The sequence below is a fragment of the Rhinatrema bivittatum genome, chromosome 18, assembly GCF_901001135.1.
Source record: "Rhinatrema bivittatum chromosome 18, aRhiBiv1.1, whole genome shotgun sequence".
NCBI classification, from domain to species: Eukaryota; Metazoa; Chordata; class Amphibia; order Gymnophiona; family Rhinatrematidae; genus Rhinatrema; species Rhinatrema bivittatum.
The window spans coordinates 25,858,097-25,877,407 of NC_042632.1; the positions used below are offsets into that span (position 1 = coordinate 25,858,097).

General features: G+C 43.5%; 1 protein-coding gene across 1 annotated transcript in view; it reads right to left on the reverse strand.

Moving 5' to 3' along the window:
* GABRG2 (gamma-aminobutyric acid type A receptor gamma2 subunit) overlaps positions 1-14,944 on the reverse strand; it is a 200,349-nt gene extending 185,405 nt beyond the window's left edge. Inside the window, exon 1 of the mRNA XM_029584016.1 lies at positions 14,518-14,944. Within this exon, the coding sequence (XP_029439876.1) occupies positions 14,518-14,588 (71 nt within the window). The 5' untranslated portion in view covers positions 14,589-14,944. The remainder of the gene's footprint in view (positions 1-14,517) is intronic.
* Positions 14,945-19,311: the final 4,367 nt, after the last annotated feature.

Consider the following 19,311-nt stretch of genomic DNA (forward strand, 5'->3'; position numbering starts at 1 on the left):
GAGAACAAGTGCCAGCAGCGTGACACTCAATGCTGCAGTGTCTCTGTGTTGCCCGCACACACATATCAGCATGGCACTGGAAAGTCAGTGAGCATTATGATACTACTGCAAAATATTAAATCATTTAATCATCATATCCCAGTAATAGAATCAGTCCTGTCAGGGATATAAAAAGACAAAGCAGTGACAACCTAAATGTAGTGCTGACGTAGGATGCTATTGCCACTTTGCCATTTGAGATGCCATCAAGGACTCGTCACTGTTGCTGGTGCCCTCTTTTGGAGCCTTGAGGTGTTGTTCACACAGTTTACTTTCTTTTTGGTTTAATATACTGGGATGTTTTATCCCCAGAACAAAAATTTGAAAAAAAAAAGTCAATAAAAGACACTGGTTTTACTACGAGGGCACAGCAATACCTATAACATCCATAGTTCTTCCTTTCCTCCTAAAATCTTAGTCTGGTTGTCCTACTCCATTGAGAATGATTGATTATACTGGGGTGTTTATGTCCAGAGAAGCCCTCATTCTGAAGAATAAAATACAGCACAAGTCAAAAAATGCTCCTAACCATTTCGATGTCCTGAATGTGGTAACAGTTAGAGTAGTGCGAGAGGTTTCATTCAAAACCAGAAAATCAGGAGATGGAACAGGCTGATGTCAGTTAAATAATATCGGACACGGTTTCTAAAAAAAAACAAACCAAAAAAACAGTCTTCACCCCCTTCCAGGAAATCCCCATCACAATCATTAGAGAAACCATTGCCATGTACTGAATGTTATATAAGTTTCATTTGGAAAACCCATTTTACAAGAAAATCTAAATTCCATCCTGCACCTTGGAGGTCTTTATGCTACTCAGCCTTGCGTCCATGCCCCAGACCTAACACCTTGCCAAATGGAGGGGGGAGCACTGCTTTGCACCTCTTATGATGCTTTAGAGTCTTCAAGGCACTCTTTGTGCTGTTTGGACCCTTTATCAGTGCCTGCCTTGCAGGTTTCTCTGACATCTTTTCTGCTTTGTTCATCCTTCATGCTGCTTTAGGATACTAATGCCACATTGGGTGCCAGTTTGCCACTTGAGAGGCCATCTTGGATTCATGACACTCTTGCTGGTGCCCTCTTTTAGAGCCTTGGGGTATTCTTCACACTTTTTCTACTTCTTTGTTCCTCCCACAGTGACTTGGTGAAATTCTGCCAATGCTGGCAACTCATGAACCAACTCCTGTATCTGGGCATACTTTACATTTGATTTTTATAAATACCACTTCAGGTCTCCACCAGTCTTCCACAATCCTATGCTCCCACTTACCATGGACAGACCATTTTAACTAGTCATTAATATTAGAGAAAAACAAATCTATGACTATTCAATTTACAAAAAAAAGAGGACAGATTGGTACTGGTTTACTTTGGGATGAGTGGGTCCCATCACCATCTCAATTATCTTCCCTCGGGGTCTCTGATGCCGTGGACACTTTACTAGGCTCATTATCCCACGTCGCTCAGAAAATAGCTCCGATGAAAATGAGATCTTTGTGGAGAATTAAAAATGCTCCCTGGTGCACAAACAGAAGAAGAAAAAAAATCTTCGCCAACTGGATTGTCATTGGTGGAAAGCTAAATCTCTCAACGACCTTGAGCTTTATCAAACACACTAACAGGGTCGTTCTTTATTCTGTGATGTGTTGGTATCGCGGCACTATGATTCTAATTAGGGGGAGGAGTGTGGGCGGGGTTATGTCCCAGCAGCGCTGCGGGACATAATGTTTTTCACATTATCACTGGCAGCACCGCAGGAAAATAACTACACCTTTTCCCGAGGCACCATGGGGGCGATAGTGGGCGGCCAGCTGCCCACTATCACTCCCCCAGCCCCTTTTCGTTCACGCCTCATCATTCTGCTTTAAATATAGCAGAATAGGGGCTAATTAGATATAAAGCTATGGTAGCTGGAACCAAGAAATCTTTGATTACTAAAAAGATTCAATAACACTTTTGACTACAACACACAAAACACAGTACCTTCCCTCCCTTTACAATGCAATGAGCTTGCAGGTTTCTTCCGGAACAAAAATTCTTATATTTGCATGAAATTTTCTATCTACGTGTCTCAAGGAGGTAGGTGAACTGAGCTTTTCCATTGCTGGTCCAATATTATGGAACTCTCTTCCAAATGATGCACATTTACAAAAAAGTAAAAAACATTCCCCTTCTAGCAGGCCTTTGATACAGTTCTCAGATAAGTTTTTCTATGTCAGTTTGATTAAAACTTCCTTATGTTTTAATGCAGCTGGTGAATGTACAATCAGTATTGTCAGATGTTATCTTTTGTTGTAGCATCTGTCTTTTGCTATTGGAGTTTGTTTGGCTTTTGGATGGAGCGAATAATGTCTTTTAAATAAATAAAAATATATACTTTCAACTAGTTGTGGGCCGTACAGTGTTTGCATTCCTAAAGTCTTAATTTTTCAAAGCATGTAGTATTTTAAAAAGTGCAGGTCCACCAGTAGCTATGCTGGAGAAGCTGGAGTTGTAACAGTTAGTGAAACCTTTGCGAAGACCAAAATGATTGTTTTGAAACCACACAGATCTGCTTTTTGCAGATCTGAAGATGGGGCCTGTGTGTTCTTGAAGGTTCATGCACTACAAAATCATTTTTTGTTGGTCATTTAAAAAGGTATCACGATCTACTAAAGGGGCTTGTGCAATTAACATGCAAGGTAAAATGGTCCAGAAATCTATTAGCATGAGCACACTAAAATTAGCATGTATACACATTGTTATACACAAATGATGCTTTAGTGTGTGCAAGGTAAATAGCATTATACGCTCACCCTTTATGCTATTTATTAAGCACTCTTTAATGACTTGCTATTTAAATCCTGCCTCAGACCAACTTTCTACCATGAGGACCACTGAGAGGTTTTGAAAAATGAAGGCAATGAACAGGAGATGGTACTGTAAAACTGTAAGCGATTACACTCTGTTAACAAAATAAAGCGATAAGTCTGTCCTACATATGACTAAGAGAAAAATCTGTACCCACATGACTGAACATGAAAGCCGTACAGCAACTGAGAAACTGTAGGCACCTATTGCTCCACACTGCATCCAGATTTTACGTTCATTTCTGGACTTGAGATGGTGGGTGATCGAGCAGGTCATTCCTTCCATGCGAGAGGATGTCTGTCAGCTGAGGCTAAATTATTGGGAACAATATTGGATATATAAATTGGATACCATTTCACCACAGGGTTTAAACGCAGAGCTTGCTTGGTATTCACTGATTTAAAAATGTACCATGGACACAAATGATGTCATGTTTCATCATGTATTATAACTGGAGGTGACTTCCTCTTAAAAAATAAAATGACATTTGAACTTCCAGAGTGAGCCTTGAAATTTGCACTCAGCTTGACCAGGATGGCAAGGTTGGTGTGTGCGGTTGCTTTGTTGTGTTGTGCTATAAACTGGGATTCTATTTGAAGTGCATTTTTGTTCTTCTTTTTATAGTTATCTATTTGAAAAATGTATGCAACTTTAATCCGCTGATGCAGACATACCTCGAAACACAGCGCGAGTTGGGACATTTGTTTTGGATTATAACAACGAAGAGAGATAAGTCATTTTAAATACATTTTATTTGCAAAAACAAAAAAAAAATGGATGTGTGACTAATGATTATGTAGAAAGCAATGAAAATATACCAGGAGTGCTGATTATGTAGCCCAAGTAAAAAATGATCTTATTGATTTATTTTGTTAATAGAGTGTGATCACCAATAATCTTTCACATTTTGGTGAGACAGTAAAACTGCACCCTTGGGTCCTTTTCTTTGGCGATGTCCTTTCGTGGATTACAAACTGGTTAAAAGACAGGAAACAGAGAGTAGGATTAAATGGACAATTTTCTCAGTGGAAAAGGGTAAACAGTGGAGTGCCTCAGGGATCTGTACTTGGACCAATGCTTTTCAATATATTTATAAATGATCTGGAAAGGAATACGTTGAGTGAGGTAATCAAATTTGTGGATGACACAAAATTGTTCAGAGTAGTTAAATCACAAGCGGATTGTGATACATTACAGGAGGACCTTGCAAGACTGGAAGATTGGGCATCCAAATGGCAGATGAAATTTAATGTGGATAAGTGCAAAGTGATGCATATAGGGAAAAATAACCCTTGCTGGAGTTACACAATGTTAGGTTCCATACTAGGAGTTACCACCCAGGAAAAAGATCTAGGCATCATAGGCATCATAGTGAATAACACATTGAAATCGTCGGCTCAGTGTGCTGAGCAGTGAAAAAAGCAAACAGAATGTTGGGAATTATTAGGGAACGGTGAATAAAACGGAAAATGTCATAATGCCTCTGTATCACTCCATGGTGAGACCACACCTTGAATACTGTGTACAGTTCTGGTCGCTGCATCTCAAAAAAGATATAATTGCACTGGAGAAAGCACAGACAAGGGAGACCAAAATGATAAAGGGGATGGAACAACTCCCCTATGAGGGAAAGGCTAAAGAGGTTAGGGCTGTTCAGCCTGGAGAAGGCTGAGGAGGGATATGATAGAGGTCTTTAAAATCTCGAGATGTCTTGAACGAGTAGATGTGAATCGGTTATTTACACTTTCAGATAATAAAAGGACTAAGGGGCACTCCATGAAGTTAACAAGTAGCACATTTAAAACTAATCAGAGAAAATTCTTTTTCACTCAACGCACAAGTAAGCTCTGGAATTTATTGCCAGAGGATGTGGTTAATGCAGTTAGTATATCTGGGTTTAAAAAAGGATTGGATAAGTTCTTGGAGGAGAAGTCCATTACCTGCTATTAATTAAGTTGACTTAGAAAATAGTCACTGCTATTACTAGCAAGAGTAACATTGAATATACTTAGTTTTTGGGTACTTGCCAGGTTCTTGTGGCCTGGTTTGGCCACTGTTGGAAACAGGATGCTGGGCTTGATGGACCCTTGGTCTGATCCAGCATGGCAATTTTTATGTTCTTATATACTTTTTCAGAATTTCTCACACACACCCACACACACACACATTTTCACAAACAAAACAGACATCACCAAAGCTCATAAAAAAATAGCTACACACCTCACAATGTATAAGACACAGAGGTTTCATACTGGTGTTGAAATAGGCAGGCTCCAGGGTACTGGCATAATTGTCACAACCATAGTTGTCTTTGCTATGGTTAGTCTGGGCAGTGAGCACTGTAGGCTGAGGCTTGAGCATTAATCACAGGGTTTTTTTTATGTCAAACCCTACCCCTTGGCTAGCCACAGAAGCAGGTGGGGGCTCCTTCCAGTAACAAGTGGCAAGCATTTCAGCACACAATTTCTCCCGCCACCCAATATTAAAAAAAGGTTTTCAGAGGCCACCAGAAGGGCAGGGAACCCCATGAAGGAGGGGGATAGAATGATTGAGAAAGGTGACAGAGAAGATACACAATACACGAGCACTTCCAAAATAAACCTGCCTTTATTTAAACAAGAAAACATATTTCTACATAATGGGTTATCAAAGGAGAAAGGTCTTTGCTTTACTATCACTGACAATATCAGTGAGGTCAAAGAGACTAGAGGATAAACAGCAGTCTGAATATCAGAACCTTCTATGAGATGACCAATTTATTGTTTTGATTTGAGTACAGGGCTAATTTCTGTGAGCTTTGAGGCACTAGCAGACTGTGTGATGCAGCCTTGCAAGCTGGCTGTAGAAGAGATGCCAGTGCCCTTCTGAGTTTGGACAACCAGATTGCTCCCTTCTATGTAATCTTCTTTTGCCAACCACATCCTTTCCCATTGCTCTTTGAAGACCCTCTTACTGATAGAGAGGACGAAGGTTCTAAACACACACTTATGTCAGTTTTCTGCTCTCCTTAAACGCTGAACTCCTTTTACCTCCTCTCATGGAGTGTAGGAGCTCCCTTATTTCTTTCCTCAGTGCTGAGAAGCAACGTCCAGGTGTCGGGATTACTTTTGTATCCTTTGGAAGCAAGTAGGAGGAGCCAAGATAATGCTAAACTGAGCACGCTCAGTTTAGCATTATCACCTTATTTTGTTTTCCCTTGGTTAGTACCACACTATACACTTAATGCATTTTTTTAAATTTCCATGCATGCTAATAGTAAACAGTTTGTACCACAATCAAATTAAGGGGCCTATTTAAGCTTAGTGCAGGTGTTAATACAGGCTGGGGCGTGCACGTGAAAGTTTTTCTTCCCCCCCCCCCCCTTTTTTTTCCTTTGTTTATGTAAAATTAAACAATTACAAAATAAATTACAAAAATAAGAAAAAAAAGCTAACAAAAATAAAAATAAAACAGAAAAAAATGGCGTTGGGAACCAAGGCCCTGATCCCGGGCTTCTCGCCCACCCCTCCTTGCCTCGCTGCCAATAGGCTGGACCAGGCCAGGTCTGACATCCCCCTAATGCATTACCCCTCCTCCCAAAAGTCTTACCCCATCCATGGGGGTCACTAAGTCCAAAGGGGGCAGGATAACCTCCCCTGTCATGCCTACCTTGACAGGTCCCTATTCAAAATGTACTTATTTATTTATTTTAAAGCGTTTTGTATTCCACGGCCTCCAAAGTTCGGGGTGGGTAACAATAGTACAAGCATAAAATACACATATAGGAGACGAGCACACTTATGTATATATATATATATATATATATATATATATATATATATATATATACATATATATACATATAGGAGACGAGCACATATATATATATATATATATATGTATATATATGTGTGTGTGTGTGTGTGTGTGTGTGCTCGTCTCCTATATGTGTATTTTATGCTTGTACTATATATATATATATATATATATATATATATAGTACAAGCATAAAATACACATATAGGAGACAAGCACATATATATATATATATATATATATATATATATATATATATATATATGTGTGTGTGTGTGTGTGCTCGTCTCCTATATGTGTATTTTATGCTTGTACTATATATATATATATATATATATATATATTACAAGCATAAAATACACATATAGGAGACGAGCACATATATATATATATATATATATATATATGACACGATACAAAGACTGGGTCAGATAACAGCCAAACTAAGACCCAGCTGGCTCTGAGATCGGCAGCATTTTGTTGCATAGAGGGGCTCTTAGGCTGACAATATGCAGCGTTTTGCTGTACCAAGCACAGAAAGGGCCAATCCAGGGGCCTCTGTCTCCACAGAACACAATAGTGCTGGCCTCAAGGCAGACCAGTGCCATTTAAAACAGGGATTAGGAAAGGAAGGCAGGATTGTTTCTGACTCATTTGGAAATCAGCGATCCTCGTGGATGGGATAAGGTTTTTAGTGGGCTATGCCCATCCTATCCCAGTGCGCATTTCATTTTTGGTGGTGAGAAAGAGGGGATTGACTGCTAAAATGATAAACTAAGCAACATTAAAAATAAAGATATTTTATTTTCATTTTGTTGTTGAAATGAAAAAGGACATGTTATTGCAGTAAGAAGTGGCAATTTCTGGTGAGAAGCAGAAGCAGTACCAGATGCTAGCAGTAAGGAGTGGCAGTTTCTGGTGATAAGCAGAAGCAGTACTAGATGCTAGCAGTAAGGAGTGGCAGTTTCTGGTGATAAGCAGAAGCAGTACTAGATGCTAGCAATAAGGAGTGGCAGTTTCTGGTGATAAGCAGAAGCAGTACTAGATGCTAGCAGTAAGGAGTGGCAATTTCTGGTGATAAGCAGAAGCAGTACTAGATGCTAGCAGTAAGGAGTGGCAATTTCTGGTGATAAGCAGAAGCAGTACTAGATGCTAGCAATAATGAGTGGCAGTTTCTGGTGATAAGCAGAAGCAGTACTAGATGCTAGCAATAAGGAGTGGCAGTTTCTGGTGATAAGCAGAAGCAGTACCAGATGCTAGCAGTAAGGAGTGGCAGTTTCTGGTGAGAAGCAGAAGCAGTACCAGATGCTAGCAGTAAGGAGTGGCAGTTTCTGGTGATAAGCAGAAGCAGTACCAGATGCTAGCAGTCCACATGCTGCCTCTGTAGGATGCAGTCTATCGGATGCAGGCTGGAACATGGAGGATAGAAAGATGTGTCTGAACTTCCTCTCTTGCAAGTGATCTTGAGGTAATCACACTGCCTCTGCAGATGGATCCGAAGCAAGGCCCTCAGGACAGGACTCTAGACTCAAGAACAGAAAAAGGATGGATCAGCGAACAGCTGTCCGGCATAACCCCTTATGAAGTGGCTGAGAGGTGATGGAGAACTTCTCACAGATGAACTACTTATCAAGTGAGTCCGAAGAATGGAAAGTGCAAGGTGACATAGGATTCTGCATGGGATGCAACAAATTCTAGAGACTGCTGTGACATCCACTTTTTCTAGTCAAGGACTTGACACAGAAAAAAAGCCAATAAACTGGGCTGGCACCTCCTACCTCACTTCAAGGACTCGGTACTGTCTCTTCTGGGCTGGCACCTCCTACCTCACTTCAAGGACTCGGTACAGTCTCTTCTGGGCTGGCACCTCCTACCTCACTTCAAGGACTCGGTACAGTCTCTTCTGGGCTGGTACCTCCTACCCCACTTCAAGGACTCGGTACAGTCTCTTCTGGGCTGGCACCTCCTACCCCACTTCAAGGACTCGGTACAGTCTCTTCTGGACTGGTACCTCCTACCCCACTTCAAGGACTCGGTACAGTCTCTTCTGGACTGGTACCTCCTACCCCACTTCAAGGACTCGGTACAGTCTCTTCTGGGCTGGCACCTCCTACCTCACTTCAAGGACTCGGTACAGTCTCTTCTGGGCTGGCACCTCCTACCCCACTTCAAGGACTCGGTACAGTCTCTTCTGGGCTGGCACCTCCTACCTCACTTCAAGGACTCGGTACAGTCTCTTCTGGGCTGGCACCTCCTACCCCACTTCAAGGACTCGGTACAGTCTCTTCTGGACTGGTACCTCCTACCCCACTTCAAGGACTCGGTACAGTCTCTTCTGGGCTGGCACCTCCTACCTCACTTCAAGGACTCGGTACAGTCTCTTCTGGGCTGGCACCTCCTACCCCACTTCAAGGACTCGGTACAGTCTCTTCTGGGCTGGCACCTCCTACCCCACTTCAAGGACTCGGTACAGTCTCTTCTGGGCTGGCACCTCCTACCTCACTTCAAGGACTCGGTACAGTCTCTTCTGGGCTGGCACCTCCTACCCCACTTCAAGGACTTGGTACAGTCTCTTCTGGGCTGGCACCTCCTACCTCATTTCAAAGACTTCACATAACCTTTTCTGGACTGGCAGCATGGGCTTTACATGAGACAGGCATTCTTTGACATTGCAAGTGCTATTCCTTGAGCCTTTCACTAACATCCTAGGTTGTTTCTGAAGTGCTGACAGTAAATCTTTGTTTCCTTTTAGTGCCTAGCACTCTTCCTACTGCTGGTGTTCTACCCACAAAAAGATTTTCCCCTGGCGTAAAGAGAGCGTCTGAGTGTCTGAGATGAAGGTGAAGGTAGAAGATGGGGTTTTTGGAGCCTGAGGCACTTGGCATACAACATCCCCAATTTGCAACATGGCAAAGGTCACGTCACTGACCACTTGGGTGAGTTCAGACAGACCTTGCCTTAGATCTCAGAAAATGTGTGCATCAGTTGTGTTGAGAACTTGCACATCAGCCTCCAGATATTCGATTTCTCTTCTGACAGAAAACAGTCCACAGTGAACTATGCTAGCTTAAGTTTCTCTGGCCTCCCACAATTTATTGTGCAATGTGATACTGGGCCCCCATTCTGGTATGGGTGGCTCTTCCTAGCTTTCAGGGATAGGTTCTCACCTTTTCTTGTAGGCATAACAGCAGCCGCTGTCACTGTGCCTTATAGAGTGCTTTTGGAAGGTGACTGCGATGCTACAGAGCAGCAGCAGTGGTGGCACACTGTTACTCCGCACCTCCATCTCAACTGCTATCTATAGATGTGGCTGGCAATCTCAAAGTCTTTCTCCTCCTCCTCCTCATCTAGCTCATCTGCTATCTCTTATGTGCTTGATTATCCAGCTAGTAATGCCTGCTGGGTCTGGACCAAAGACGCATTGAGGAGGCTGGGTGGTGATGCTGCTACCTGTGAAATCGATAAACAGCTCATGTAGCTAACAGTCTAGATACAAGAGACTCTTCCCTCCCCCAGTATTTCCTGAAATGGGCTCCAGCCTTCCCCCATCCCCGCTAGCCATTTTGAAATCAGCATGGTATATTGTCATGCCCTCATGACCCTTCAGAAACCCATTCCTATTCTCAATAAGATCCCACCTATACAAAGTGTGTCCTTTTTTGGAAGTGTGCTATCACACAGTTTAGCTGCTGTAAAATGGTGCTCAATGTTTGTAGCTAGAAGGTTTGTTGGATGTAATTTGGTTTTCATCAGAAGGGTTACGATGTACAGACAATTGTGTCAAGAATGTATAGCCAATGAAAGAAAAGTAAACATATAGCATGAGAGTGAGTGTGTATGCTTGCCTTTACCTGTTCTGGGCTCTTCTATGTTCAGATCTTCAGGCAGCCCATCAAACAGATCTGGACTGATGGCATTAGGCAGCATTTCCTGCAGTTCAGTGAGACAGATTTGAAAGGCTTCCCTTCTCTTTATAGATGTTTATAGATGTGTCTGTCCATCTCTGCACTGTTGGACGTGACGATGCAGTGCCCCATTTTGTCCTTGGCAGCTTTGGTCCTCCTTAGGGACTCCTTGGCATACAGAATACTGTAATGCTGTATGATCCTTCCCCGGATGTAATGTCTAGGGGGTGGGAATAGACCAGCTGTGGTTCTCTCTATCTGTGCGCCGCTCCCTCTCCCCACTCTCGTCCCTTCCTCCCTCCATCCTTCCTCTCTCTCACATTCCATGCGCCTTCTTTTGGGCCTCTCAAGGCACCTCCCCTTGCGGCATCCGTGCTCTTCTCCCCCACTCCTCCCTAGCCCAGACATCCTCCTGAGCAGTCTCATACAGTATACCCCCTTAGTATGCCCACTCAGCCCCTACCTAGCACTCTTCTTTCCCATGCCCAGATACTCATCTCTTGGACACTGTAATCCTACAACAAAAACTAAAAGGACAAACAGCGAATGGCAGGAACAAACCACAAAACAGTAGCTCCTAGGCTTGGACCACCGACAATGTGGAAGGGGAAAAAAAGTCAGCAGCCAGAACTCTTCACTACCACTTTCCTCTTTCTTTTGTCTCGTTCCATTCCTCCCATCAAATAGGGTGGCCAACTCGCCCTAGATTTCAGGACAGGTTGATCTGATCAGAGTTTTACCCCATTCTGTGCAGGGCCTTGTAGCTTTTGTTTGCTCATTGTATTCCCTAAGAAAAGCAAGATGACAAGTTCCTGCATGGCAGTGGGATGGGCCACAAGTGGATCCGCCTGTCTGGAAAGTCTGGAGCCGGCTGGCAACCCTGCCTCCAGAATCCAGAGCTCACCTGCTACCTTACGGCACGGACAAGGAGTGCCAGGGGGCACATGCTTTCATATAAAAGGTAGAATATGTGATTCCGAGTTTCGTGAGGTTAAAGCCGTCTGTGTTCACTTAATACAGATGGTTGTAATGTACTGTGGACCACATTAAGTTAATGCAGACTGAGTAAATGCAGTGTACCATAGCTTCATGAATAGGCATTATTTATCTGTAGTAATAATGCTGTTTAACTACACAATAAAATGCTCTCTGCTTTAGTGAACAGACCCCTAAATCTTATTGCATTAATCATTAAGTGCCGTTCTAATGTGCGTGTTACTTTTTTTTTTTTTTTTGTAAGACCATGTTAAACTTTTCTTAGCACAAGTTTTGTTGCATTGGCCCCTAAGCCCTGATCTTTTAAAAATAAATACCTGCTTTCAAAGGCATTGGCTTTCACCCATACTTCCTATGCTGGTGATAATAGCTCTCTTTGAATTCTCGGCCACAAAGTACAAAACCTCTGAAATTACTCCGACATCAATGGGCCTTCGTTTATTTTCAGATGGAGACGGTGTCTCTTTAATGACACCTTGGGCACTTGCGTCATAGTTTGGAAATCGTTATCTCACTCGGTAATAAGTTATAACTCATTGACTTGTTGATTCATCACATATCAGTGACACTCACTCATAACTCATGAAATAAGAATAAGCATGCCATCCTGTACATATATGCATACATCTTGCTGAATTTTAGTGTACAATGCATGCCTTCACACACTGTTTGGATACTGGTATCATAATTATACATGCATGCAGAGATTATGTGGCTACTGTACATGGGCATTAATATACAGCAACATGCTGAGTTGCACAATTTATATGGATGCCCTCAAATGCTGCAAGCCTTGAGACAAAACCAAGTGCCTTCAACCATGGAGATGTTCATGTGAACTGAACATTAGTGCTCAAATACAGGCTAACATTCAGACCAAAATAAAAGCGCAAATCTTAAAGATAAAAAAATCATCTTGGCACCAAAGTCTATTTATATGTTTATTAAGACACCTTGCTTTCCATGCATGAAAAATGCAATGAATGAAGAGCCGAAGGGTTTGTCAGCCAATCACACTGCAGGTTGCACAAGAGGTTGGGACTGTCTTGATATCTACACAGACAGCATATGTTTGTCCCACTACTCAATACTGGAAAACGTTACATATTGCCTTGAAGAAATGGCTCCATTTTTCATGAAATGCAATTATTTGTGAACTTCTTTGAAATACATTCATCAAACAATAATTTGACCAGTTGCAAACAATTTCCAAAGTGTATTGACTGGCTACAATGAAAGCTTTTTCAACAAATCTGAAGCAGTTTTCATACACCTGCTTCAGATTCTTGAAAGATTAGAAAAACGGTTTCCTTGGATTGCTGATCCATCTAGGATTTTATTCTGAAAAATCCAAGGCATATTTTTCAAAACACACTTTGTATTTTTTCAAATTTCTTTTGAGCTTTTCTGAAATCTACTGACAAAAAATATTCAACAAATTTCCCTGGGATTAAGCTGAAATCTGCTTGGTTTGAGGTTCAACTTCAAATTGTTCACACATCTCCAATGAACTTAACATATCTCTTTTTATAGCTTTCCTTTCCACTGTTGTAATGCAGCTCTCTCTGAGCCTCTACCCATTATAGGTTACATTTAGAATTTGTGCAAATTAAAAAAAAAACATATTTGTAAAGTTTTCCCCCCAGGTTCATGCCATAACTATGTCTAGTGTCCCACAGTTCAGAGCATCTTACAGTCCTCTTGAAATACACAATTTGGTTTCAAGGACTGGGCAGAGAAGACATTTCCAATGTGCATCCATCTATAAAGGGAACATCACTGAGATTGACTAGTCCTATGATTCCCTGCTTTCACCCTGCTTTCCTGTTGTAATATGGCAGAACTTGAATGTGAAACAGGAAAAGAAATGTGAGCATCCAACTGTCCATTCTTATAGGTCACTTAAAAGGAGGGAATCCACTCAGCTTGAGTGCATCAGTGAACCTATAGAAAATCTTAGTTCAGGCTGTGAATAGCTAGATACTATGCCTTATTGTACAGCCTTCTCCTTATGCCTTTAATTGTTAAATGCACACACCACAGTTTTCACAAGAATGCATAGTTCAGCATAATCCATATCACTGCAGTGGAATTAAAGATTAAAGGAGTCTCTTACTGCTCTTCCTTTCTCACATTCAGGCGTAATATAAAAATGTTTATTACAAACATGTATACATTTGCTATTCAGTTATCATACAATAGCAACTATACATTTATAAATATATATATAAACTGTATACACACACAAACATATGCATTGTGAATAATATAATAGTAAATTAAATAAATATACCTAATTATTGTGCAGATGAAAGGCTTAAACTCTGCATATATGAACATCAGCATGCGGTATACGGGCTCATGCACTGGTTAAATTGTTCCTTCTGTTGCATTAAATCAAATGTAAAGGCTCAGTCTAGGTAAAGACTATAAATCTAGAAGGGGTCTGCTAGTCTGGTGGGGGGGTTTCAGAGCTGCCGTCCTGTCCGGGGCACTGTACATTCCGTGGCTTTCTGGTGTTTATCGCAGGGACGTGCAATGGCACCCAGCCACTGACTACAGCAAGTGTAAATACAGAAAGGCTGGAGAGTAAAAAGAGGACCTACAGCACAGCCATGATGTGTTGTTGTCTGTGCGTAAGGTGAAGGCATGCAAGCACTGCCGGCCAGCCATCGATGCCATTGCTGTACCCCAACCCCCCCTGGCTGGCAGGAATTAAAGCTTTGTGAGCCTGGACGGCCAATTCCTTATATAAAGGGGTCGGCGCCTAGCTCGGTCCATCCCGGGCATCCCATGTGAATGCCAGGGAAGGGGAAGATAACAACAGATGCCTGCAGCTAGCTACAAGATGATCCTAGGAGCGAGACCGCAGCCAGACGGAATAATGCCCGTCTCTCTCTGCAAAGCCAAAGCGAAGCGTTACAAGTCTTACCAGGGGACGAGGGCAAGCAGCAGGAGGGTCCCGAGCATCCATCGGGGGCTGGGCTGCTTCCGAGGACCCATTGCCAGCTCCTCTCTCGGCTTGCAGATGGGTGAGTGCCGGTCCTCCCCCCCCCCCACCCTCCACCCTAGCAGCAGGCACAAGGAGCGGGAGCAGACATCGTACCGAGCGGCGGGGAGGAAGATGCAGAGAGGGGGGGTAAGATAAGAACCGGATCCGATCCTGCAGCTACACACAAAAAAACAAAAGGCAAAGGAAGAGGCTTCTCAGGCAGCCCCGAATCGGGGTGAGACTTGCGTGACCGAAAAGGAGCGAGGAGCGTCCCCGGGAAGGAAAGCGCAGACGATCCCGTCAGCAAGGGGTGGGGGGGAAGCACCAAACTCTGGGGGATTCTGCCTGAATGCAGATTAAGGGAGGGGTCAAAGGGCAGCCGCTGTTACGTTGCTGCAGCGGGGATTTAACACATGCGTGCTGTCACCGGCGCGGAGGGGGGGGGGGGGGGCTCGCCTCTCCTTAACCTCCTCGCTGCCGGCGGGAGTTGGGCACTGGGTGCTTAAGGGCATCTTGTAAGGGGGAGATGGGGGTTACTTTGCAATAATTTTTTTTTTGTTCAAAACGTGATTTCTGTCTCTCGTTTCCAGTTTAACTAGAGACACATCACACATCCGACTGCTGCTGCTGCTACTCCATCCTTATTTTCAGCACAGCATTTACAGGTGGAACCTGACTGTTTGCACCTTATTGCGCGACCAAAATACTGTGCAATAAGGACAAATACAACTTGAGTATAAACACTGATGTTTTGGTCCATTGTAAAGTCTATGAGGCAAATGCACTAAAGTGTGTTAACATTTGCCATTTTTCATGCATGTGTGAACTCTCCATGGCACATGCTTAGCGGAGAATAATCCCATGGTGTGACCACACCTAGAGGACTGTGTGCAATTCTGATTGCGGCATCTTAAACAAGAAATAGTGGAACTAGAGAAGGTACCGAAAAATGATAAAGGCGATGGAATGGCTCCCCTATGAGGAAAGGCTAAAGAGGTTAAGGGGCTTTTCATCTTGGACAAGAGACAGATGAAGGGAGGTATGATAGAGGCCTATAAAATAATGAGTGGAGTGAAACTGGTAAATGCAAAGCAGTTCTTTACTCTTTCAAAAAAAAAATTTTTTTTTCAAAGGCTAGGGGGCACTCCATAAAGTTACTAAGAAGCACATTCAAAACAAATCATAGAAAATACTTTTTCACTCAACGCACAATGAAACTCCGAAATTCATTGCTGGTTTTAAAGAGGTTTGTATAAGTTCTTGGAGGAAAAGTCCATAAAGAGTTATTAACCAGACAGACTTGGGGAAAGCCACTGCTTATCCCTGGGCATAAGCAGCATGAACTCTGTACTATTTAGGATACGGCTAGCTACTTGTGACCTGGACTAGCCACTGTTGGAAACAGGATACTGGACTTCATGGATTCTTGGTCTGACCCAGTAAGCAAGTTCTTATAAGAGCATGGGAAGTGCCCTGCTGGGTTGGTTCAAGGTCTATCAAGCTCAGCATCCTGTCTCTGACAGTGGTTACTCTGGATCACAAATCCTCGGCAGATCTCCAATAGTTAATCTGGTTTTTTTTAATCTCACTCCCAGGGGTAACTGCTGGCTTTCCCAAGTCTACCTGCCTAATAACTGGTTATGGACTTTTCCTTCAGGATCTTGTCCAGACCTCTCTTGAACCCCACTATGTTAATTGCCTTGACCATATCTTCTGGCAATAGATTTCATAGTGTAATTCTGTGCTGAGTGAAAAAAATACTTTCTATAAATGTGTTTTAAATCTGCCGGTTGCTGGTTTCTTGTTCTTAAGTTGCCTTTCAGTCCTCCCTCTTCCCTGAGAATACTTCTTCTGCAAACAGGACACAAAGTCATGATTAGCGTATTATAATTCCCAGCCCCAGTCTGGAGAGGAGACAAACACACCCAACCCAAATCATGCAAGAGTGGCGGCTGGCCACTAACTGAGAAATCCTGAGGATCCAGTTTGGCAAGTGGAGCCCAAGCTGCTCGTTGCTGGTGGGAGTGAGTTGTGTCCATCCATAACAACATGGGCTTTGAGGAAACAGCAAGAGGAACAAGTGCTCCCTGCATTTACTGTCCCTGCGCCAGGGACATGCACTTTTGTTCTAGCTTGTAATGCAAGCCATTGATGGAGAGAAAAGGAGCAGTAGCCACTGGCACATTGAGTGCAAGTCTCTTACTGGGCCACCCCCATGCCGTGCAGCCTTGGAGTGGAAACCTGAGAAGCAGAAGTGGAAAGGTATAGGAAGAGCTGGAAGCTGAGAGACCAGAGGGCTGGAAGAAGGCTAGAAGAAGGAAATGATAGTGGGGGAGCTAGAGAGAGTGGAGAGAAAAAGAGAAGGAGTGGCAGCGAGTGAAGGAGGTATAAATACTGAAGACCTCAAGAGAGAGTGAGAGAAAAGTGGAAGAATCGTGAGGAAGTGGGAATGTGCGAGGGAAAGCTGGTGTGAAGACATGAAGGATTGGGGAGGGGAGAGGGAGTCAGGATCATGACTGGAGTCGTGGTAGAAAAGAAGAAAAAAAAGAGAGAGAGAGAGTGTGTGTGTGTGTGTGTGCGTGATAGACGGGTACTATCTCTCTGTTCTCTATCTCATTCTTTACCACCCTTACAGTGTCTTCCCTTTTGTCATCTATTTTTCTTTCCTGTTACGTTCCCTACATCTGCCTAATTTCCTTACTTTAATGCTACCCCCCTCCTTCCCCCTTATTCTCATCAGGTTACACTTTTCTCTTCCAGGTTTCTCTCGTCTTATGCCCCATCCACTGCTTGCTCATTCTCCCAGGACCCATGCCCACCCCTTCTGCAATATTCTAGCCTTAACTGTTTCTCTAGCCTCCTACCCAGAGAACTTCTCCTTCCCATCCCCTCCAGTTTCCTATCACCCATCCCTTTACCTTTATACCATCTGCCTATCTCCCCTCCACCACCGCAGTGAGAGAAAGCAGGAAGTCAGCAGTGCCCATGGGACACCAAAAGCAAGGATCACCAGTCCATGGGGCAGCTTCTCTGCTGCCCCTGTGCACTTTTTATCTAGACCGGAAGTGCTCCGGTGGGGTGAGAGGAAATCGAACTGCTATAGGGACACAAGCATAGGCATCACTAAGAAATGTCAAATATAACCTCAAACAATGGCTTGTTGCCCCTTTGCCACTCCAGATTTTGCATAAGACATATCAGGACCTTAAGGAGATACTTGATCATCCTTTTCTTCCTTAGCATATTCCCCTGATCATGATTCAATGCCTCACATCCTTCCCCCTCCCTACTCCCCCTTCCCTCCATCCTTCAGCCAGATTCTCATTGCTACCCTATGCCTTAGGGCCCCCGCCACGCCTTATCTATTATTCAGTCTCATAATGATTCTCCATTAGACGTATTATTTCATGTTACGCCCACAGCCGCCCCAGTTGTTGTTGCCCTATATATTATGTTATTCATTGACGAATTATTTTTTACTTTTGTTTGTTATTGTTGACTTGTTCTATGTTCATTGTTCAATGTTCTATGTAACGCCATAGCCGCGACTGCTCTGTTTAAATGGAAACCGATATGATTTGATATTTTGTTCAAGAATGTCGGTATAGAAAAAGTCTAAATAAATAAGTAAATAAATAAATAAATGATCCAATGTGATGTAGCTCAACCTGCCGATCCTCCTTCTCATTTCTCCGACCCGTTAAGCTGTTTCTGCTGCTCACAGTGGAAGTGCGCATCGCCTCCTACTACCGCGGGTTTCGTCTGGCAATAAGAGCAGCACAGTCTCCACAAATCCAACCGTGGGGGCCGGGGTCCCAGAGCCTCAGAAGATCACAGGCACTTGAACTCTGTTCCTACACACTCCATGACCCTGACCCGGTGAGCGGAGCAGAGGGCACCTGTGCTGCTGTCCTCGCCACTCCTTTCGGTCTGTGCCAGCTGAGCGAGGCTGACGCTTCCTTTAGACTGCTGTATATTTTTATTTATTTTTTTATTTAAAGGCATTTATATACCGACGTACGTTGGGAACATCTCGTCGGTTTACAGAGAATGAAACAAGCAACAGGCTTTACATGTAACAAGTAACCAGTAGAACAAGGAAAGCGAGGGAGGGGGGGAGGGGGGAGGCTATAGATGGCTATAGATGGAGGGGAAGGGTGAAAAGGGAAGAAGAGCATCTAGAGGGAGGGGTGAAATGAGGGAAGTGGAGGTGAGAGGCAGCCTAAATAGATAGGACTGTGGAGGGGGGGTGGAGAGGAATGGAGGTGAGGGAGTATGGAAGTGGGCCTGGGGAGGAGGGGAATGGAAAGTTGTGTCTGGATAAGAAAACGAAGAAAGGAGCAGGGTGCCAGGAGGGAATGAGCGCCAGCAAAGGAACTGGGGCTAATAAGGAAATGAAAGTTAGGGAAAGGTAAATGCGCCCTCAGGAGAAGGTGAGTAAAGAGGGTGGAAATAGGGGACTAGAGGGTGGGTAGGAAGAGCAAGGAGGGAAAAGGAGGTTGGGGAAAGAGAGACAGAGGGAGAATGGGAGGGCTGTGGAGTGATGAGAGTGAGAGGTAGGTTAGAGATGGAAAGAGGCGGTAGCAATAAAGGAAAGTGTACATGGGGGCAATCTGCATGGAGCGGCAGCTACTTCCCCTCACAGAAGGCACGGGGATTACTATCCTTAACCAATTAGCTTCCATGATTTTGATGTAACGGAGAGGAGAAAAAAAAGGGGAATAGGATTCAGAT